General features: G+C 33.9%; 1 protein-coding gene across 8 annotated transcripts in view; it reads left to right on the forward strand.

Moving 5' to 3' along the window:
* The first annotated feature begins 509 nt into the window (after positions 1–509).
* Positions 510–24,800, forward strand: part of LOC6620502 (homeobox protein Nkx-2.1) — a 33,610-nt gene continuing 9,319 nt past the window's right edge. The window contains exons 1-7 of one of the 8 annotated variants that reach the window (XM_032718952.1): positions 511–707; positions 761–793; positions 2,307–2,775; positions 5,501–5,712; positions 11,098–11,249; positions 16,058–16,153; positions 22,921–23,007. In XM_032718952.1, the coding sequence (XP_032574843.1) occupies positions 2,348–2,775; positions 5,501–5,712; positions 11,098–11,249; positions 16,058–16,153; positions 22,921–23,007 (975 nt within the window). In that variant the 5' untranslated portion in view covers positions 511–707; positions 761–793; positions 2,307–2,347. Of the gene's footprint in view, positions 794–2,306; positions 2,776–5,500; positions 5,713–11,097; positions 11,250–16,057; positions 16,154–22,920; positions 23,008–24,800 lie in introns of all 8 variants that reach the window. The other 7 variants (XM_032718955.1, XM_032718951.1, XM_032718953.1 and 4 more) reach the window with 7 other exon arrangements.

Below are 24,800 nucleotides of genomic sequence, written 5' to 3' on the forward strand. Positions count from 1 at the left end.
GTACGACTCTTTGTAAAATTGTGGGAAATATAAGCTAAGCTAACATTTTTTCTTGATTGCAGTGACAGTAAAATTAATTCAATTGGAATTTGCTGCCTTTCTAGAATGTTTGCATCGGGGGTAGGATTGTGAACGACAATGCCATTGGCTGCCTGCCCGATTCGGCTCACAATTTTAACACGTACCTGAGAATTTAACGATAAACGAAAGCTATGTCCGTCCCTTTTCGGCTCATTTCATTTTCCTTTGGGTTGGAGTGCGAATGAAACAAGACCTACATCGTGAAACGAAGATAGTAGCAAGCAGCAGTGACCTTTCAGAGCGCTTGCTGTCGGATCAGCCCCTTTTATTTCTAGAGCTGGTATTGGCTGTCTGAAGTAAAATGAATAAGCAATATTTTCTGTTTGTTTTATTCACCCAAGTATGTAGCCAGTACCAAACACAGCACAAAGTCATCGTTAATAGGAAAAACTTATTCGAGGGCTATCCAGAAGCCATCTGAGGAGTACTCGTCAGTACTGTTCAGACCTCTTATTTCATTTGACGGAATCGTGTCGAGTGGATATTCATAATAAATTCACTGACGTGAGCTTCTATGTGTTGTAATTTACATACATACTTATATTGTGCTAAAGAAACAAGAATCAGATTTTGCATATTCTATGTGATTTGGCAATACAAATATCGTGAATAAATCGTCTTTTAAAGTACATCTCTGTTAACAATCTTCCGAATAAAATTTAATATCACTTTGTTTTAGGAAATTAAGGTGCATAAAAAGAAATAAAATTGAGTGAGTGAAATCTAATTACTAAAAAATCATTAGAGAACAACAAATTATTATATACAAGATTCAGGCTCTACAAATTATATCGTGTCTCATGAAATCTATTTATTCTATGACGATATATACATATGTCCATAAATTTAATCATCTGAAAATCAGATTTTATTGTGTTCATATAGTGTTTTCCTTAAATAAGTCAATAATTTTTCAATAACTTAAAAACATTTCACAGCAATTTTATTGGGAAACATCAAAACATATATGTAGCTTATCGAATATGTTGGGCATATTAAGATTATATGTATAAGCCCAACATTAATACAATAGATTAAAAAAAAAACACTTTACTTCTAGGTTCAATTATTTTCATATATTTGTACTATTGTGTAATTTTTCAAATAAATAAGCTTGATGCTATTACTAATTATTAGCCCGTTAATCTTTGTGTCGTAGTTTTAAGTTCGACTTTTAATTAAGCATGTAGTCTCAGCAGATAACTCTAGCACCAGTAAACTAATGATATAAAATGATTTTTTGTCAAACGTTTCCTTTATACGCTTAAAACGTGTTCCGTTTCGGGGCTTATTAGTTTTTTTGGTTTTTTTTATTTGTATCCTTTTTAAGCCGTTCTTAAATCTTGAACTTTGGCTTCCTGAATACTGGCTAATATTAATATATGTATACCATCTGCTATGTTGACATGGCTGATACTTTATTTAGCAACAATATATCTGTAACTCGGCGAAGGCCTTATTTATATTTAAGATTTGATGTCGAACATTTTCTACTTTCGAAAAGAGAATTATATTTATACCCGTTACTCGTAGAGTAAAAAGGTATACTAGATTCGTTAAAAAATATGTAACAGGCAGAAGAAAGCGTTTCCGACTCTAATTATATATATTCTTGATCAGGATCAACAGCCGAGTCGATCTAGCCATGTCCGTCTGTCCGTATGGATGTCAAGCCCGCAGGAGCTATAAAAGGTTGAGATTCAGCATTGTTGACACCGCACAAAACTGCCACGCCCACACTTGATGTGTTGATGTTTTTTCACATTTTTATTAGTCTTGTAAAAATCTTTTCCAAAACATTTTTTGCCACACCCACCTTAAACCGCCCAAAACTGCCATGCCCACATTTTTGAAAAATTGTTGGATATTTTTTCATAATATTATTAGTCTTGTAAATTTCTATTGATTTGCCAAAAAAACTCGTTTCCACGCTCACTCTAACGACGCTCTAAAGCCGCATAAAAAACTGATCCCGCACACACCTTGGAACAAAACTTTTTCTCATTTAATTCAACAATATCTATCGATATCGATATCCCAGAAAAATGAAGAAATTTCGCGTTCGCATTCACAATAGCCGAGTAACGGGCATCTGATAGTCGGGGAACTCGACTACAGCATGCTCTCTTGTTTTTTTGTGTGTCAGTGGAATATCCTAAGAGAAATAAATAAAAAAGTTAGTAAATTGATGAAAAATGGTATTAATGTATTTTTTTGTATTTTAGCGGTAAAAGCCTTCTACCAACTTGTAAAACAATTGTTACGCATGTCATCGCACGGCCTTGCTTACACAACAAGAATTGAAAGAAAGTCTTATAGAGAACTACAAATCAATAGAGATCAATATTTTGTAACCGCGCCAAATGAAGAAGATTTGGTTATGAGTTTATCTCCAAAGGACATACTTATACATACGGCCATTTCCCAGCACCATCAAGTGGATACTTCTACTAAATTAAATACAAACGAAACATCGACACAAAATACCGTATCTACAGCAGCCGCGGCAGCGGTTGCACATCACCACCACAACCTTTCTAGTATTCACCACCTCCAAAATCTGCATAGTCAGCATCAGAGTACTTTATTTAATAGTAATCACTCAACACCCTTTAGCGTGACCGATATCTTAAGTCCAATTGAAGAATCGTATCGCAAACTGGAACTGAACGGAAATCCACCATCTCCGTTTCGGTAAATATAAGCAGATCGTTACATCTACATATTTATATCATATATTTTATATATCATATATATTATATTTATATTCATATCAAAATATTGGGAAACACAGACTGTTTTAAAGTGACCGTTGTGGGTGGTTTATGGACGCTATGATGGACGTAGAAATATTCTCAAATAAACTTACCTACGTCGGCGTCTCTAGGATCCAACTTTCATTCGGTGATATGCTGTCCAACGAATCTAGTATACGCTTTTACTCTACGCGTAAAATGTTACAGATTAATAATTAAATAAAATTGTTTTCCCTTTATGTAGAATTTTTGATTGAGACATAATATGAATATGTGGAATACATATTTTCTTAAGAATTATTCGTACTAAAACAATAATACGCACCATTCTGCGTCCATCAATTTAATTGTTGTATTGCGTTGTGTCACCAATATTAAACCTGAGACATATTAATAAAACATTAGACAGTCTTTTTTTTTTTTTTATTAATTTATTTATTAAGGCATATGGGGAAGTCTTGAAGCCCCTTTGTGTCCTTCTTATCTATTAATTCAGCCCATTTGGGCTCGCCGGCTAACAATAGTTAGCTTTTTCAAATTTACAGTAGTTTCTACAATTACATAACAATCACATATAACAAATAGGATTTAAGACAAACGTCGGCTTCTGCGGACCCTTGTCAAAGGAGATCGGGTAATGAGATCCCTCGGTTGCCTTCTATTGAGCCTCCTTGGTGGGCGAGATCTGTTTAGGGCGCTGGCCAGTCGATTTCTGTGGCGCTGCAGCCTGTCATGTTATCTGCTCGAGTGCTTGTTTATTTCGTCAAATACCGTTGCGAGTTTCAGGTCTCTGTGCAGGGTGGTGTTTCGAACAAACCACTCGCATCCGGTGATGAGTCTTGCTACCTTATTTTGAATAGCCTGGATTCTTTTGATTTGGCTATCGCATGCCAAGCCCCAGATCTGGCACCCATACTTCCAGTTTGGTGCTAAGATCTGTTTGTAAATTGTCAGCTTGTTGGATAGCGACAATTTACTGCGCGAACAAAGTAGCCAGTAGTGCTTCGCCACCTTAGCACGTAGGCGCGTTCTGATGTCGGTCACATGCTTGGAAAATGTGAGTCTTCGATCCAGAAGCACTCCAAGGTACTTTGCTGCGTTCGGCTGTGGTACGGGGGCTTCCTCGATGTAGACGGGCGGTGGCGTTCTCCGCTTTAAAGTAAAGCAGAAGTTGTTGGATTTAGTGCTATTGATGCCAATGTTCCAACGTCTTGCCCATTCCGAGAACCGGTATGCAAAGTCCTGGATACCATCGGCTGCGTCGTGCTCGCATCGGGACCTGTAGGTGACGCACACGTCATCGGCAAATGTGGCCAGCATAGATTTCCTGTAAAGGCTTACATCCGGCTGCGGCATGTCGTAGCTATACAGGCAGTAGAGCAGGGGGTTAGACAGTCTTAAGCAATAACTTCTTCATTTAAAATTAAAATTTTTAAAAATAATATACTACTACTAAGGTACAAATTTGCTTGAAAACAAGTTTACCTTTACTGCAAAAGGTTCCTATTTGGACTTATTAGTATAATTAATTAGCCTACTCTGGCCTCCTTAGGACCCAGAATTCCTTGTTATTACTTTACTAAGTTTTTGGGTGACGACATTTATCACATTTTCATACCGAAAGCTATAGGTGTTTTTATAATAATAAAACTTTGTGTATATATTTAAACGACCGAATTATTATTCTAATACGTTTAAAATAACAAAGACTAACATTTTCCTGTTGAACTCAACGGAGCAATTAAAGAAGAATCTGTTCTCTATATTTTAAGATACTATACTAGTTTTGTTGAAAAGTTAGAGCGAAGCGTCTCCAATCCTATAAAGTGTGTAATTCTTAATCAGAATCAATAGCCAAGTCTGAACTTCGAGATCTCGAAAAACATTAAAGCTAGAACGTTGAGACTAGACATGTAGATTTTAGTGACGTCTACAGTGCGAAAGTGTGTTTCAGAACGTTGCCACGGCACTCTTTTGAAAGTTTAGATTTTTTTTCGTTTTATTATTTGTTTTGCTTATATCTAGGGGTATACCAAAAACATTTTTGCAACGTTTATTCTGCATCCTGGTTACACGTTACATACATTTCTTTGATTCAAATATTCCCCTTTACTGCAAGAGTGACGAGTAAACAAATTATTTTGTTTTACTTACTCATTTTTTGGACGACTTATAACAAAACGGAAAAATATCAAAACATTTTTTAAAAGTTTTCTTTAAGAATGCATGGCTGGCTACGTTCTGAAATAAACTTGGGCAGCATATGCGTCACGTCCAGTCTTAACTTATTAGCTTTTATAGTTTTCAAGATATCGGCATTCAAACTAACGGATAGACAGTGGAAGTGTTAGTCCTAGATCCTAATCAAGAATATATACCTTGTTGAATCATAAGCTCATCTATTTACTTATTACTTACCTTTTAACGAATGCAATTTAACCTTTCATTCGACGAGTAGCGGTAATAAAAAGAATTTGAGTTAAGATATAATTTCTAATCATATACTAACAAGTTTATATAGTAACAAAACTGTAATACTGTCCAAATAGTATTTAATTCAGTGCAGTAATATTTAAAAAAATAAATCGAAATATGTTCAATGATACTACATCTTAGTAGACAGCTAATTTCAGAGAATACAAAATACTGTAAACTGCTTTCAGGTCAAACTCTAGTAGCAGCAGTATTAATTCTCCTGGAACACTAACTACATCAACTATGGCGAATCCGTACGCTATGGGAACCCTATATCATAGCCCAGGTGTTCAGACCTATTGTGGACCTACCGATAACCTCTCTCTGGCTGGTCACTACACTGACATGAGAAATTCCGCATCATGGTACGGATCAACAGCTAACGACCCAAGATTTGCAAGTAAGTATGGGACAATTTACTAAAAGTTCTATGGATTCACATAGCCGATAATTTTATTACACATAAAATGATTTTGAGACTAAGACCAGGTTCCTTCAATTTAAGATAACCGATAGCTGATTACAGATCAGTTAGTTTTCTTACGATCTAGAACCAGAAAGTTATATTTCCTCTGTTTGAAAATCTTTTATATTTAGCTATCAAAATTATAGTAATTATTTTAGATAACAATATATTTTTTCAATAACAGTGAATAGGCCCTGCTTCTGACCAATATATATATATATATATAGACATATATATATATAATATATATATATATGTTTAATGATACTATATATATATATGTGTATATATTGTCTAAATATATATATATATATACATATATGTATTGTCTATATATATACATATATATATTATATATATTGTCTATATTTATACATATATATATATATATATATATATATATATGGCCGTCCATAGGTATGAATGTAAAAGCCTTAAAAAATATAAAAGATTCAATGTTAATATAAAAGACGCAGATTACAGATTTATTTGGCAGCGATCATATTCACGGACGTGGCCAGATCGACTCTGTTATTAATTTTGACTAAGAATATATATACATAAAGGGTTGGAAACGCTTACTTCTACCTGTTTTTCAAAAAATCAAGAATACCCTTTTAATCTACGAGTAACATGGTACAAACATTCCTCAAAAGTGGTAGCTTTGGGCGGTATGTCGGCGCGGTATGACTCATAGGTTTAATGGAAAAAATTTTGAAATTAAAAATTTCAACTTTGTTTTTTGTATGGTATTATCGTCTTATTGGGCGAAAGTACCTTTTGAATGATCTGACTGCAACAAAATTAACACCAAAATTGTTTTTAAAAATATTTGTGCTTGTGCTTTACTGTTTTTTAACGTGTTAGGAAGGAATATTTGACGTGCTTATACTTCATTGAGGGACTACGAAAATATGAAATGGACACCGGTTAAAAATGAAATGCATGAAATGGTTGTAACAAGGGCTTCTGCATGGGTGTAAGAAAACTAATATGTTTTGAGTCATCGTATACAGCATACTATCTTAAAAGGAATGTAAACGGGTAAATCAAGGTTTACGCGTTGGTCATGAAAATCTTAAGTAGATGAAGTGAATTTTATTTTTCCTTGGAATCGCTTTTACACCTATATACACAATTATAAATATATTTACAGAGATCTATACAAAAAATATTCATACACACATCCAAATAAGGTTATTTGTGTTTATATACCATTCAAGAATAATAACCTCTTTGGGAGTAGGGTCATAAAGGCAAAATCAACAATCATCTTTCCATTTCTTAAGTAAACAATGACAACGAAATAATTTTAAATTCAATTGCTTTTTCCGATCGCCTTTTTACCTGAAGTAGAGTATAACCCTCCTAGTTACACTCTTCATCAGCTTGAAGGAAAATTGTTTAAATTTTTTGTATAACATATAAAATGGATAAAATCAAAACAATTTACAAAACAAAGGACCTTACAGTTTAGGGCAGTTGTGGGCGTTGCCAAAATGTGTTTGGCATATTTTTTAAATAAAATATTAAATAAATTATAAAAGGATGTACTCTTGTTAAGATTGAAAGAGGTTTTTATATAAATAATGAATATGAAATGCTAATTAGTTGCATAATAATATTAAAAAAAAAAGAGACAGCTTCTAAAACTTTCACTTTTAAATTTGTTTTAAGAAAATAATATATTAAACCGTTATATCTCTGAATAATTTACTCTTAGTTCAGGGCTTCAAATACAAAACAATTATTTATGAAGTACTAGGTTAGGCAGTTATGAATCTTTCCATTGCATTGCGGGTGTGACGTATTATTACGTCATTGTATTATATTGCAAAATCTCATACATACATATACATATACATAAACATATTCTTTGTCAATTTCGATTTCATTTGGCATTTTATGGTTTGCTGCAAGGAATTACGCAGGCAGATGTGAAAAGGCCCATATAATTGGAAATATATTGTGCAAAAGTTTAGTATACCCATGCAGAGGGTATATGGATTTTAGTCAGAAGGTTGTAAGGCGGTGCAGAACACTTCACTTTACATAACTGTTGTTAAAAATAGGGATTGATTACAAGGGCGTCGCCAGGCCGTCAGCCATAGTAGAATTATAATTTTAAAAATGTGGGAAAGTGGTCCTCGACTACCACGAGCGGATACCCTTAACTTCCTTCTCTTTATATAAAAGTTTCGTTGCCTATATCGCGGTTGTATAACCCGATTTCATGAGACTTATTTTGGTTAAGATATTTTCGAATATAACAGCTTTATGGTATATTTGGCATCTGTGCAAATAAGTATAGGCAACGTCGGGTCTGCGACACCTCCTAACTAAATATTCACTTTTTGAGTGAAGGGTAAATACAAAACAAATAAGTTTTTTAAACTACAATTTTTCTTTTTAATGAAACAAAGCTTAAGAATAACACAACTTTCTGGGGTTTTTACTAAATTCTTTAAAAACTTTGTTATTGAATTCATCCAAATCGTCCATAATTAGTCGTCGGTGAACACTCATCAAAGCCAGCCCATTAAGACGACTTTCTACCATTGTACTTCGCAGCCAAGTCTTTATACGTCTTAAGCTGCTAAATGATCGCTCAACTGAACAAGTTGTACACGGTAAAGCGATTAAAATCTTCAGAGCTTTTTGAATATCGGGATAGAATTCATTTGCGGGCTGAATCGAATCAAGAACAGTCATCTCAGATACATTTGTTTCCTTACAGCGCCGCATTTGTTGCCAAAGCTCAATTTTATTTTTAAGGCTGGGTAAATTGTAAAACTGCGAAATTATAAGTGAGTCTGTTGACTGTTTGTTTGTTTGTCTGTTTGCATTTTTGCCGGATGTAAATAGAACAAAGAAAATGATACATTATTTTCATCGGAATACCGATTATCGAGTCCAAGTTCGGAATAATCAATGACCTCCTCCAATACTGTGAGCTATTTTCAGCTGGATGGTTATTTCTGTGACATTGCTTGCCAAATATACGAGGAAGTGATGACATATCCCCCTCCAACCAAATTGTCTCTGCAACGACTGTTGCATCTCTTAATACTTCATCCGTTTTACTATCAGGATCATCTCGATGGCCTCTTAACAGTTGTATTATAATCAATTTGATTAACATCTCATCACTGTGGAAGGCAGTTCTTGTGATGACAACGCGCACCAGGAAAGTGTTTGATAGCGATTACTATATATTCATATATATATATGTACATATATGAAAAGGGTAACAGCATCCACAAAAAATATTAATAATCATATATTGTGGAATATACCCGCTGAAAAAATTTCTATTATTTTGTTTGCATAACAATAGAATAAGTTTCACAGGTGTAGGAATATAGGAATTTGCAAGACAAATAATAAAACGGGAAGAGAGAAGTTTTTGGATTTTGGCGATTAATATTCAAATGCAAACAAGAGAGAGAGCTATAGTCCAGTTCCCCACAATCATATACCCAGCTGATGACAGAGTAATAGGGGATGAAATGAGAAAGAAAATAAAAATTTCAAATCGATAGAAAGTCGAATATAAATGTAACAAAATTTCAAAACCCTTTTCAAAAGTGTGGGTGTGAATGTTTTTGGCGGCTTGTGGGCCTTGAATGACTTGCTCCCGATCTCCGGCTGGGATCAACTGAACCAATGACAATATTTGACGACCCCAAACGAAAATGCATTGACTTCTTGAGATAGGCTGATCGGGTAGTCATTTATTTAGCTTCTTATTAGGCTTCATTCCACAAGACCCGCAAAATAACCCACGATGTTATCGGTACCTTTTTAATCTGGACACCTTAAGGCCAGCTTTAAATAATATTGAGAACATCTAAGAACAGTTGGTGGATTCAGTCCGACTACAAAACTTTATTTATGCCAATTGTGACATTTTATAAGCTGTTTTAATTCTTCTTATCTCCAGATTTATTTAAATTTTTGTTTTTGTATTTTAGTCTTGTCAGAAGAGTTATGCCAATTCAAAAAATAACCATATTTCATACATTTTATTGTATATTTTTCATTTTCAATGAAAAAATATGCGTTTGTTAATTTTTCAGTTTATGTTACAAACACAAAACAAATAAAAGAGAATTGATACTACCATATCAAGGCTTTTTAAAGTTCCACTGTGACAAATGTGATAGCGACGTCCACGATATGCAAGTTGGTTTCAGATCGTTGCCACGCCCACTCTAATGCCCACATCGACAAAACTCCTGCACCCTTCCTATTGAAATTTTGTTGTTTCCCATTTTGTAATTTGTGGCCAATTCCTATCGATATGCCAAAATATGTTGAAATTTCTTGTTTAGACTCCCACTAGCGGAGAAACGGAAAGTCGGAAAGAAAGAAACTGAAACTCGATTATAGCGTATTCTCTTATTAACGGGTATAACTCGAAGAGTAAAAGTGTATACCAGATTCGCTGAAAAGTATGTAACAGGTAGAAGAGCCAGAGCGACCATATAAAGTATATATATTCTTGATCAGGATCAATAGCCGAATCGATCTAGCCATGTCCGTCTGTCCATCTGTCCGTATGAACGTCGATATCTCAGAAACTATAAAAGCTAGAAGGTTGAGATTAAACAAAAAATACAAATTCTTTAGGCAAAGACGCAGGGTGTGTTGACCCATGTTGTCACGCCCATCCTCACGACCACAAGCAGCACAAAACTGCCACGCCCACACTTTTGCAAAATGTGATAATATTTTTTCACATTTTTATTAGTTTTGTAAAAATCTTCACCAAAACCCTTTTTGCCACACCCACCTTAAACCGTCCAAAACTGTTATGCCCACACTTTTTAAAAATTTTTGTATATTTTTTCATAATATTATAAGTCTTCTAAATTTCTATTGATTTGCCAAAAAAAACTTGTTTCCACGCTCACTCTAACGACGCTCTAAAGCCGCATAAAAAACTGATCCCGCACACACTTTGGTACCATTTTTAATCTTTTTCTCATCTTATTCCACAATATCAATCGATATCCCAGAAAAATGAGGAAATTTCGCGTTTGCATTCACACTAGATGATTAACGGGTATCTGATAGTCGGGGAACTCGACTATAGAAAAGAAATAAATATATAATGAGTAATCATTTAAGTCATAACATTGTGATAAGGACATGAGCGCCCTTTTATACACAAAGTAGCCTCTCAGTTTTAAAAATATCCTGCATTTTCCTTCATTTAGCTGGGTATCTTCTGGGTGTCTTCTCTTTATCTTTTTAAATAATAAATAAATAAATAAATGGAAATAAACAAATTAGCATTATTTCAAAATATTTCAGTATCACGTCTAATGAGTTCATCAGCCAGTGGAACAATGAGCCATATGGGAAATATGAGTGGACTAGCAGCTTGCAGTGTAAGCGATACAAAACCGCTACAGTTTCCTTTAGCCCAAAGAAGAAAGCGAAGAGTTTTGTTTACACAAGCCCAGGTTGGTACTTACATCCTTAGTTTGCTACTTAAAAAAATATTTACCGAATGGAAAGAAGTCAACTTGCGACAGGCAAAATAAAAGAAAACGATATCCTCGACCTGGGGGATACATTTTAAACTGGGAATATGTTTTAAAGTTTTATTTTTTTATTGGTACGTTGTAGACAAAAGTTTTAAACTTATGTTACAATAGATATCGGTCATAGCTGCTGGGACTTTCGGTCGAACTTCTTTAATATTTATTTAACTCACAACATTACTTACAATTATTTACAATATATTTGCAGATTTGCTTATTGTACTATGAAGGAATATTTACAGATTTGTTGCTCTATTTAGAAATTTAAGTAAATGTTGGATATTTCCAGATGTGGGGATTTTTAAATTGTCTGTAAGGTTTAAGTTGATTGATCTATGTGTTTGGAGAGCGATGCAATCGTCTAGGATGTGGGGAATTGACATGCGGGTATGCTCCGGTAGTCGAATTCGTAAGAATTTTACGATTTCGATTTGAAATCGCAAAATCGGTGATATGGTTTTCGAATGCGTAACATTTTTTTGATTTGTTAAATGGACACTTTTGTCTGGCCATAATAAAATATAAATGCCTTTTTTTATATAAATCAGAATTTATTTACTCAATAGTCTATTGATGTTTATTCTACACAACCACAAGATCCTTCTGTCACTTAGTTATTTAAAATAATAAAAAAAAATAAGAATATTTCTGACCTCAGACCACCTGAGGACCAGACCTTTCTGACCAGCTCAGAACATTTTGCCATCGGCAAAAAATATTTTCAAGGGTCGATAAGTACGAGGTCGATAAGTAAGTATATTATATTTTTTAAAATGTATTTCCTTTTCTTTAAAATTGATGTTTTAAATTAAAATTTATATTCATATTTTATAATATTTCCTCTTCCTACTCATCCTACGACTTTAAATTCTTAAAAACTTCTTTCTTAATTTTTTCGCACTCGCAATTCCCCTAGCTGAGTACCGGCTACGTGATAGTCGGGGAACATGACCCGATTTCACATATTAAGTAAAAAAATTTGTTTGCCACGTTAACACTTACGACCAAAAGCCGCTCAAAACTGCCACGCCCAAACTTTTGCTAAATGTTTTGAAATTTTGTCATATTTTTATCAGTTTTGTAAATTTATTTCGATTTGCCAAACAACATTTTGAAACGACCACTCAAAATGTTGTGTTTTTTTCATATTTTTATTAGTCTTGTAAATTTTTTTTCAATCTGACAAAAAACTTTTATCCACGCCCACTCTTACTCCCACTACCCGCCCAATACTGGCACACTAACACTTTTGCAAAATGTTTTGGTATTTTTCCAAATTTTTATTATTCTTGTGAATTTCTATCGATTTTCCAAAAAACTTTTTGCCACGCCCACTCTAACACCCAAAAGTCTACCAAATCTGTCACGCCCACTATTCTGAAAAAAGTTTTGATTTTTTTCGTTTTATTGTTTGTCTTAAGCCACGCCTCTTCTAACGCCTCGAACCGTCAAAAACAGTCACGCCCACAATTTTGAAAAAAATGAGTAACGGGTATCTGACACCTTTTGCTTTTTTCTATTTTATTACTGAAATTGAAATTTCCTACACGACATTCCCGCTAACCAAGCAACTGCTATTCGAGGAACTCGAGTAATTATATACATATAATTATATACATATAAGTATATACATGTAAGTATATACATATAAGTATATACATATAAGTATATACATGTAAGTATATACATATAAGTATATACATATAAGTATATACATATAAGTATATACATATAAGTATGTACATACAAGTACATACTTGTAGTTATAGTTTTCACTCAATTTTACTGAAGGTAAAGCAAAACAAAGACCATTTTAAAATGTTGGGAATGTTATAATGAAAAATGTATTTTTTATTTACCATCTACTTGACGACTTGGAGGCTTAAATCAATACAAATAATATTAAGATTTTGTATTTAAATTGAGCAAATACTTGCTTGCCAATGCAGTACGTTTCTTTCTGATGTTTGGCAAGCATACACATACATAAGTATTTGAACAAATAAAAACACACTGATATAAAATCGTATTTAAGGGTACCTTTCAAGAGGTACTCAAATGCAGGCTGTGCAACACAGTTGTACACTTTTTTTAATAAAATGTATTATAAGGGTTAATTTCCTAAAAGCATCAAGTGTCGTTGCATGGCAATCAAACATTTTTGTAATACAAAATGCTCGGACTGTACATTTAAGATTTGAAGTTATTACACTTTTGCAAAAAAAAAATACTATCTAATTATTTTAATTTTTTAATACGAATGATTTGTAAAATTTATTAATCTATATTCCTTTTTTGTTTGTCTGAAAATCGAGATTTCAAAAAGTTGGATGCAGTTTTAGAGACTTCTACATGCAAAAAAATGTCCACAAGCGTCAAATTTGAAAACTATCAAAAACTTCCTTGTCAAGGTGAAATGCTGACTTTCTTTTATTTTTAATATTCCAGAGTATCTAGTGATTTCATTTAGAGGTGTGCAACGTAGTAAGTACCTTAACTCAGATCTAAGGGTACCTGAATGACGGAATACGTCGGATCGGAGCACTATATAACATAGCTGCCATAGGAATTCCAGAAAATACTTAGATAATACCAACGGCCACAACAGTCACGCAATTTTGTGATTCATCTTTCACACGTTTGAAAATGTTTTGTTTTCTTTTTTATTTTACTATTTTTCCTGCCAACTTTTATCTCTATGCCAAATATAACTTTAAAATATACACCAGACTGACCCATAAGCATCAATTCTCCCAGCCAATCAACAGCCAATGCCGTTTCTGCAATGACACCATAAGGCATGCTCCAGTAATCGGATTTGTTCTGAATTCGATTTTGGAAAAATCTTTTGATTTCGTTTTAAGGTGGTCTCGCTTTTGCAAAAATTTTTGCTATCGGAATGTTTTCTTTCTCAACAACTGACTTATTTACTTTGCCAAAACCAAACAACGTAAAAAATTCCTTTTATATTTGCAATTGCTTGTTTTGAAGCCAGTAGTAACCAGAAATTGTTCTTTGCATTCATCAGAAATCTGCTGTTAAAGCTGTTTTTCAGACAATAGAACTGCCACATTTTTTACAGTTTTAATCTTTCACATCGCCTCGACTATCTAAGTTATTAAATTAAATATAAATATTTACGAACTACACTTTTCTCTTTTATTTCTAAATAAATGAATTCTTTAATAATTTACAAGTATTTTTACCTGCATTTTTCGCTTCAACAACAGTATGGCAACGTTCGCGACAACTTTTGGCGACGTACTTATCGACCCCATGCCAAATTTATAAAATTTGTTGCCGACGGAAAAATTTTGTATGACAAATCTGCGGTGGGGTTTCTGACCTTTTTTTAAAAATAATTAATTGACAGAAGGATCTGGTGGTGGTGTGGTATAAAAAAAGGCATTTATATTTATTTCGGCCATTTAACAAATCAAAAAAATGTTAGCATTCGAAAACCATATCACCGATTTTGCGATTTCAAATCGAAATCGTAAAATTCTTACGAATTCGACTACCGGAGCATACCCGCATGTCAATTCCCCACATCCTAGACGATTGCATCGCTCTCCAAACACATAGATCAATCAACTTAAACCTTACAGACAATTTAAAAATCCCCACATCTGGAAATATCCAACATTTACTTAAATTTCTAAATAGAGCAACAAATCTGTAAATATTCCTTCATAGTACAATAAGCAAATCTGCAAATATATTGTAAATAATTGTAAGTAATGTTGTGAGTTAAATAAATATTAAAGAAGTTCGACCGAAAGCCCCAGCAGCTATGACCGATATCTATTGTAACATAAGTTTAAAACTTTTGTCTACAACGTACCAATAAATAAATAAAACTTTAAAACATATTCCCAGGACTCCCGAAAGTTGAGTAACGGGACAAGGCAAAAGTTTTCATTTATTTGGACTGTTTGGTATATGTAACGAATTTAATAAATATAATAAAATTGGAATGGTATAATGAATGGTGTACGCCACTGTAATAGGCTACAGTTGTTAATAAGAGTTTTTTCTAGTTCGAACTTAATAAAAAGAAGGCCCTATTGTTCGTCGCGTTTTTTACAATGCATTTAACTTAACTTTTTGGACAAAAAGATCAGCAAAAAATTTAATCGACACACATCGATCAAACATCGATTGCTTTCCGATAACTTCGAGAAAAGATCTTGTTGCCATTTTCTCTCTCTTATTTCTTAGTCCCCCCTCACAACTCTCTTTTCAAACTAAACCCCGAGTCTAAAATTATCGATGTTGAGCTCGATTTCATCTCGAAATGAACAGTCAGGCGGACATATTCAGATAGCAATATTCTGACCAATCTGACCATAAGTATACCCATTACTCTTAAAGTTAAAGTGTATACTAGATTTGTTAAGATACTATGTATGTATGTATCTATGTATGTACATATACAATGTATAACCGTCAATAAAAGTTAGCAAGTTAGAGAAGCATGTATATTTTAGAAACCTCCACGGAGTGTAAGCTTCCTTTGGAAAATTGCCACAAACAACCAATGACTGTCACTTTATGAAGTTTGTCATGGTATATGCGCTGGGTTAGTCTATTTTTAACTTTGGCCGAGACGGCTTGCACACCACTATATAAACATGTGTTATGCTCAGAATATTACCGGCTCTTGGCTTATATTCGTCACTTCCTTTAAATGGAAATTAATTTTAGTTTTGTTTAACCAATTTTAGGTGTATGAACTTGAAAGAAGATTTAAGCAGCAGAGATATCTTTCAGCACCAGAACGAGAACACTTGGCTAGTCTTATTCACTTAACCCCAACGCAGGTGAGTTAAACATTACACAAAACTTATGCAACACCAAGAAATAAACAGGATCCAAATTTTGAAAAACTGTAATGGCTTAGGAGAGACTGTATTTAGACTGAAAAGGTAAACTTTTTGAAAATGCACCATATTTGTGCACCACTATGTTTTACTCCAGCTATGAATAATATAAAAATTAGTAAGATCTATTTAGTTAGCGGCAGAGAGTCAGGATTACAGATAATTGTATAAAGTTTATTAAAGTCAAAACATAATACTCTGTTGGGGTCATGTAACTCATAGACAGAGAAGTTAAGTGGACTAGCACAGCCAGGGACTATTAACTCCACCACGAATAAGCTTACAAATAAAGACTGTTCAAATCATCGTTCTACTGTTAGCTAGGGAAGTTAAATTAATTGAAGGTAGTCTTCTGGGTTAAGGAGTTAATATAAGGCGTGCATCCCAATTCGGGCGCCGCAAGGTAAACAGTAAGAAGTTTTTTCGATTCAATGCAGTCCTAGCGAACTGCCTATTGTCCATACAGGTTATCCATAATCTAGAATCGGACGGACTAGCGAAATGAAAATGAAAATGCAAGTTTATGGTCCAAAGAACACCAACTTAGAGTGTAATTCGCGTGCATTGTGTAGACACGACAAAAGGTCATAACTTTACACGTGGAGCCATTTAGGTTTAGTACGTTATAAAGACACCATATTTAAAAGCCATCTAGATCGGATTGTAAGTCCAAACGGCAAGAAATGTCCTTTCACTGGATGCATAATTTAACATCGTCTGTATACATAATTACACGCGAATGTTTAATTACTACGGGAAAGTCGGCTCCCTTGTGAGACCGGATGTTACTCGGAAATTACAAAAAGATAGTTTTTAAGAGGACCCATCTTGCTAATCATATAACTTAAAATGAAATTTAGAAGATATTAAGTACAAAGCTTTAATATTAATCGCTTGTTTATTATACGAACTAGATACAAGATGATAAATAAATATTCTTGTCTGCTTGATGCGCGGTGGGTGAGTCGCCTGGCGCGCCGAGTACTCGACTGCCGATATTCTATCTGAGATCAAATGTTGGATCTGACAATGAAGTGTGTTTACAGCTGTTGATAATTTGGGAGTGCTACTTTGAACATACACAGCAGAAAATTAATATTGAAACCTAGTGAACTAATTTTCCTTACTAGAAAGAATTATTAACAGAATCAAATGCTTTACGAATGTCAGTGTAGATGGATGACATCTGTTTGAAGAATTTTTTTGAAGCCCTGTATTACGAAAGAAGTAAGCTCCCAAAGGTTCATTGATCTGCCTTTCATAAAAGCGTTATGACAAGGTGATATAATTGACTTGGATTCCACTGGTATTGCTTGCATCCAATAGGCAGGCCTAACTCGCTAAATATCGTCAAGCAGCGAGCTTTTGTTAAGAGTGCAAGAGTAAGAGTAAGGCTGGTAAATAAAACTTGGTTAATAGTAACGGTTAGTAAATGGTAACGGTTTAAATAGTTCTTGTAACACTGAGAATTAAGCACGGTACAATTTAACCGAGAACTTAAATATTTAGAAAGGATTGACTGAGTACCGGTATTTTTAAATTATTTAAAAGTGTGGACATTTTTCTGGACATTTCTTAGGTTTGTCAACTCTTTATTAAACCAAGAAGGTTTGTTAGTTATTGACGGACAGTACATCAGAACACATGAGTTACAAAATAGCTTAATTGCGGTATAAAAATATATTTATGGCATCCGCCATAATGTGGTAGGAGTAAAGATCGGACCAATTTAAGCCGACAATAATATTATTTAGCCTCAGATAGTTTTCCCTGCGAAAACAAGGAATTCGCTTGGACCGACGATTTTATCTTGCCTAGGCAAGCACAACAGTATTTAAGATTCAGTCCCTGAGCTAGGACATCAAACACAACCAACAAGTGATTTTTGGCTTTAAACCCGTAAATCAGACATCATTAGTTTCCATATTTTTATATTCATTAGTCGTAGAGTAAAAGTTGAAAAGTATAGTTGAATATAGTTGAAAAGTATGTAACACGCAGAAGGAAGCGTTTCCGAATATATTAAGTATATATACTCTTAATCAGGATAAATAACCGAGTCAATCTGGCCATGTCCGTCTGTCCGTATGAACGTTGAGATCTCAGAATATTCAGCATACAGATTCTAGAGACACGGACGAATCGCAATGCTGCCACGCTCACACTTTTTATAAAACATTTTTAAAAAACTTTTCGATAGTTTTATTAGTTGTTTAAATTTCTATCGATTTCCCAAAAAACTTTTTGTCACGCCCACACTTTTGAAAATTTTTTAAATTTTTTCTCATTTTATTTACCAATATCTATCGATATCCCAGAAAAAAGATGAAATTTCGCGTTCGCATTCATACTAGCTGAGTAACGGGTATCTGATAGTCGGGGAACTTGACTATAGCATTCTCTCATGTTTCTATTCGGACCACTGAACAAAAACACAAAATTGAAACTTGCAAGCGAGCTGTTAAATGTACCACAAGAGCGCAGAAAAGCAAGGGATTTCTTTAATTTATTTAAATTATTTCACAAATAAAAAGAAAAAGTTTTAATAATTATGTGTGCAATATATTAATATATGTTATTAAAGAATTTATTAAAAGCCACCGCTGGATTAGTGCATTACTTCAATTATGTCTTATGGATGCTATTGACACCTATACCATATTATTTGTATTGTTAATAAAGGATCTAAAATATTAAATTGTGTATGATTCGATTTTATTTTAATTATCATACAAATAATTTTCGCTAACTGGTAATTGCATTTTTAGGCATATATTCTTGATTAGGATCACTAGCCTTTCATTTACTTAATTTCTTTACTTAAAAATATAGTGCAATAGTAGGCATCCGAGTATAAAGATACCCCAGAGACGTTAGGGTGTGATACAAACAATGCCCACCACTTAACACATAATTGTCATTAGGTTAAGCAATTACTTTTGCGGTCTGCACAAAAGGTTCAAGATGCGACGTGTTATAACAATAAAAACATTTGAATTGTGTTGTCACCCTTCCGAGGTATTTTGCGGAAATTTTCTTCAATGAATACCCACATAAGCATAGATTTTTATTACCCCTGAATAAAGCAAACAAAATATGTGTATTCCCAACAGTCTCTGTTTTTGAAAGATAAAACTGCATTAAGGGACAATGAAACACACCCCTAAAACTAGCCATTGTTTGAGCATGCTCTTCCTAAGTAATTGGCATGGGTATTGTGTTTATGTAAAGGTAGTAAAGTACCTTAGTTATAAAACTGTTCGAGTTTTCATTCATTTATTAAATCTATGAAAAACATTAAAGATTTGACAAGAAATAAAGCTTGCTCAACAAATCGAACCTTATGTACCCATTCAGTAATACGAATTTGATCAAATTATATTTAAAAAAATTTTATCTTTACCGAAAAAGTAAAGTATCTTTATTTAAATAATGAAATACAGCGAAACTACGATTTTTTTTAATCTATAACTTGCTTTAATTTCCCGAATGTTCATTTTGAAAGTTTTAAAAGTAGGAGGCTAGTTTTCGTAGAAACGGACGGACTCGGATGTTGATTTTGATCAAGAATGGTGGGCATAAGTATTTAAATAAGGAAAATATTCAATATATTTGTTTGTAACTTTTTGTTTATTTGAAGGAAAACTGTTTACTAATTTTAGTAAATAAGTAGACTATCGTAGTTAAATTAATTAATTTAAATATATTTATTACTTAATTGAACTGATTGTTGATTTTACAATTACTTTTTTACAAATTAGCAGTGTCATAAGTATTTAGACAAATAAATTAAATGCCATTAATTGAAAGAAAAAGTCAACTTAAAAAGTGTAACAAATATATTCCCCTTACGGTCTATAACTTTTAGAAAAGACTGTACCAAGCTGTAAATATAAAATTCAACAAAAGGCTTCAATTTCTAAAATAGATTCTTTGGGACTTCTATATAAGCTTGCAAATCTTTTTTTTCTTATACCCGTTACTCGTAGAATAAAAGGGTTATCTAGATTCGTTGAAAAGTGTGTAACATGAACTATAGAAGCTAGATAGTTCAGATTAAGCATACACTTTCATGAAACATAGACGCAGCGCAAGTTTGTTGATTCATCTTGCCACGCCCGCTCTAACGTCAACAAACCGCCCACAACTGCCGCGGCCACACTTGTTTTGATATTTTTTCATATTTTTATTAGTTTTGTAAATTTCTATTAACTTACCAAAAAAAACTTTACCACGCCCACTCTGACGCCCTAAAACTGAAAATTTTGTCAGATTTGCCAAGCAACTTTTTGCCACGCCCATTCTTACGACCTAATGCCGCCAAAACAGTCATGCCCACACTTTTGAACAATTTTTAAATTTTTTCTCGTTTTACTTACCAATATCTATCGATATCCCAGACAAATTATAGAATTTCGCGTTCCCATTCCCACTAGCTGAGTAACGGGTACCTGATAGTCGGGGAACTCGACTATAGCATTTTGTCTCTAGAATCTGTATGCTGAATCTCAATCTTCTAGCTTTTCTAGTTCCTGAGATCTCGACATTCCTGATCAAAAGTATATATACTTTTAATAAAAAAAAAACACTTAGTTCTCCCTGCTTGATACGAATCTAGAATAGGTATACTTTATAAGGTCAGAAAAGCTATCCTTCGTTACACGCTTTTTCTAGGTACCCAGAGTAAAAGAGTAATTCTACGGTAACAAGTATAATAGGTCCCTTGCAATTCTTATAGGTGAGAATCTGACAGTCCAAGCTTCTCCCATGGAAGGAATATTCGACAGATAGCAGATAGCACAATGAAAAACTATTTTTTACAACTGTCACGCTAAGTTTTTAAAAATCGTTATTTCTAGATCCAGTTTTTATTTTTAGTTTTTACTTTTTATCGAAATTTTATATCCAATTTTTATTGCCATTAAACCGATGACTATAAATTTCAGTACGGGACTTTTAAGAACTAAGAATTTTCTAATAAAGATCTGGTTGTATAATTTACGTGGGCCTAAAACACTAAATGACCTATCGTATCTATCTTGATCCTTTTTAGCCTCTATTTTCAGCCTAATGTAGATTGCCCTCTGCTCAAGACGGCTATGATATTATATTTAGATTCTTTTATAGAACGGTTACACCAGTAAATTGCAAAATTGTTGTTTCTTCTTAGCTTCCTTGCGTGAACATTTCCCAAAAATTTCTACCATGTTACGCCCTCAATATAAATATTATAGAGTATATATTATAACTGTTCTGCTGCAACCAATAATAATTTATTCGGCGAGGCTGAATAACGACTGGTAACCATGTTCTTTTCCGAAAATCTTTGTTATTGTGACTTATTACCAGTTAGCCAATCTTTCTGCATAAAGATCTTCTGTCAGTATTGAGCTAATAGGATCTGAGGCAATAATAGTTTTATCACCTACCAGATAAAAACCGATTTCATACCGAAAGGATTTGAGGCAAAAGGAGAAAACCAGGATAAATATTACATTTTATTTATTCTTGCTAAAAGATTATTCAAAATTTTAGTGAAATTGATTGGAAATACGCAAATTGGAAATATGGAAATAATATGAAATTTTTTTATATTTACTTGACTAGCCAATAATCCGGTTTGGCGTTTTAAAAAGGGCAAGAAACTGGTTTTTTCCAATAGAGTTATTAAAATAAGTAATTTTGTACCATCAATGTACTTTTAATACACGATACTTTTAGAGTAAAAGCCTAATATACACTTTTCGCTTTCGTTAACTGTAACAGGTAGAGTGAAGCGTTTCCGGAAATATATGTTGTTGATCAGGATTGTTGATCACTAACCTAGTTGATCTGCCCATGTCCGACTGTCCGTCTATCTGTCCGTCCATATGAACGTCGGGATCTCAGGAAAGATTTCTCATACAGATTCCAGAGGCACAGACGCAGCCCAACTTTGCCTATTGATGTTCCCACACCCACACTTTTGAAAAATATTTAAATTTTTGTAATATTTTTATTAGTCTTCTAAATTTCTATCGATTTGCCAAAAAACTTTTTGTCACACCCATTCTAACAACAAACCATCCAAAACTGCCACGCCCACACCATGGAAAAATGTTTTGATTGCTCATTGTTTTATTGTTTGTATTGCCAATTTCTATTGGATATATATACTAGAAACCGCACAAAACGGTCACACCCACACTTTTGAACAATTTGAAGTGATTTATTTGTCGATATCCCAGAAAAATGATAAAATTTCTCGTTTGCATTTCCAGTAGCTATGTAACGGTTATATGATAGTCGGGGAACTCGACTATAGCATTCTCTCTTAATGTTTGTCTTGCCAATTTATAATAAAGCTATAATTTATAATGAAGCTATGCTAAGCTAATAAAGCAAAATCCAAATATGTGGGAATGACAGTTTGGAGAAACTTTCAAAACTTTCTAGCTTGTAAGGTTTCCGGACGGACATTGTTAGATCGTCTCGGCCGGCTACTGATAGTTATCGAGAATATAAACACTTTATCGGGTTGGAAATGCTTCCTTCTGCATGTTAAATTTTCAACGAACGAAAAGTTTACACTTTTACTCCAGAAAAGTCTATGCAGACTAATGATAGAAAAAGGGTTCACAAATAATACCAACAATTTAACAGGAACGTTTTCTGCGAGATTTAATTAGCTTGCTTAGTATAGTTTTGTGATTTCTCTTTATTTTTAGGTGAAAATTTGGTTCCAAAATCACAGGTACAAATGTAAAAGACAAGCGAAAGAAAAGGCAATGGCTGAACAAAATCAACATAATCAGGTAATCTCCTCAACTATATTGCCAGACTTCTTAAATTCGTTTTTGGTTTTATTCATTTCTCTGTATTTTAATGCCGTTTATTGTTTTAGTTGATTATAAATTGAATTCGAATTTGATTGCCTGATAAATCGTAAATATTGTGTAAAGTTATGTTTAAAATTGTTATGTTAAAAGGAATTATATACGATTTTTCCTACCCTCACTGTTAACTAGTGTCACTTTATAATTTTAATGTTAAAAATGCAACGATAATATAAAGAATAATCAAAAGACATAACGAGTTCTTCGACTAACAGATACCCGTTAAACATCTGGTCGGAGTGGAAACAAGAATTCTCGAGTTTTCTTTGACACGAATTCAAATTCAAAGACACAAATTGGCGAGAATTCGTAAAACAAATTATAACACAACAAAAAATAAACATTTTTCGAAAGGGTGGCTGTTATGAGCGGTTTGTGGGCACAATGGGTCAACAAACTTGCGCCGCGTCTATGTCTCTACGATTTGTATGCTTAATATCAAGCTTCCAGCATTTATAGTTCCTGAGATCTTCGCGTTTATACAGGCGAACAGACGGACATGGCTAGGTCGCCTCAGCTATTAAAATGTGGGCGTGGCAGTTTTGGTAAAAAGTTTTTTGACTAATTGATTAAATTATTCAAGACTAATAAAAATATGAAAAAATATCAAAACATATTTCAAAAGTTTGCAATATGGGTCAACATTCATGTTCTATGACGGACTTAGCTTACGATACTGCCTGGAGAAGTTTATTTAACCGCCACAATCGTCCTCGAAGCATTCTGAACACTCTACGTTATTTGAATCCTGGTCACATGCGAAGGCTATCGCCCGAGGAAATCGACCAGAAGCCCAGCTTTTACTTGCCACATCGCCCTTTGATTACTCAAAAACTTAGGATAGTATTTGACGGCTCCGTTTAGAACACAAATGGACACTCTCTAAAGGACGCTGTGCATATGGGCCCCAGTATTCTGAGAAATTTGTTTACCATTTGTATACGTTTCAGAATATACAATGCAGATATTGTTAAAATGTATAGATAAATCTGGGTGGCTGACAATCATTGCGTATCATATGATAAACACTTGCCTATCGAACACTACTAACTGTCTACTATAACATACGGAAGATCTAGCGCACCCTTCTTAGCAGTAAGGGTACTGGATCAGCTAGCTCACGACCATCAACCCGAGTTTCCTACAGATGCAAGTATACTTAAGGAGGAGTTTTACATAGATGACGTACTCACTAGAACAAGAAGAAGAAGATCGACATAAACTGATACAGCTACTGGAACGCGGAAGCATGGAGCTTAGCAAATGGGTCGCGAACTCATGCATTTGCACGGAAAACTAATTAGGACGGCCAAGGCAATTAATGCTTCGTCAGCAAAGATTCTTGGTATTCATTGGTATCGAGAATATGACACTATTACTACTTAGTTTGCCTCACATCAAATGCGAAAAGCACAAAACAGCAAGTTCTTTCTGACGTGGTGACGCTTCTTTGACCCACTTGGTATACTTTTTCATAATCCACTTCCACAAAAACTCGCTGAATGGTGGAACAAATGCCACAACAAACAGGAACACATTGAAGTACAGGGATTTTCGGATGCATCCATCAAAGCATATTCTGCGGTCGTCTACAGTCGAGAAGTGTATGAAGATGGAACTATATCCGTTTCACTTATCGCTACAGAGCCTCGAACTATGCGGTGTTTCGATTGCGGCTTGGTTTTCCTTGCAGCATGAGAAGACTGAAATTC

Source organism: Drosophila sechellia, chromosome 3L (genome assembly GCF_004382195.2).
Source record: "Drosophila sechellia strain sech25 chromosome 3L, ASM438219v1, whole genome shotgun sequence".
Taxonomy (NCBI): domain Eukaryota; kingdom Metazoa; phylum Arthropoda; class Insecta; order Diptera; family Drosophilidae; genus Drosophila; species Drosophila sechellia.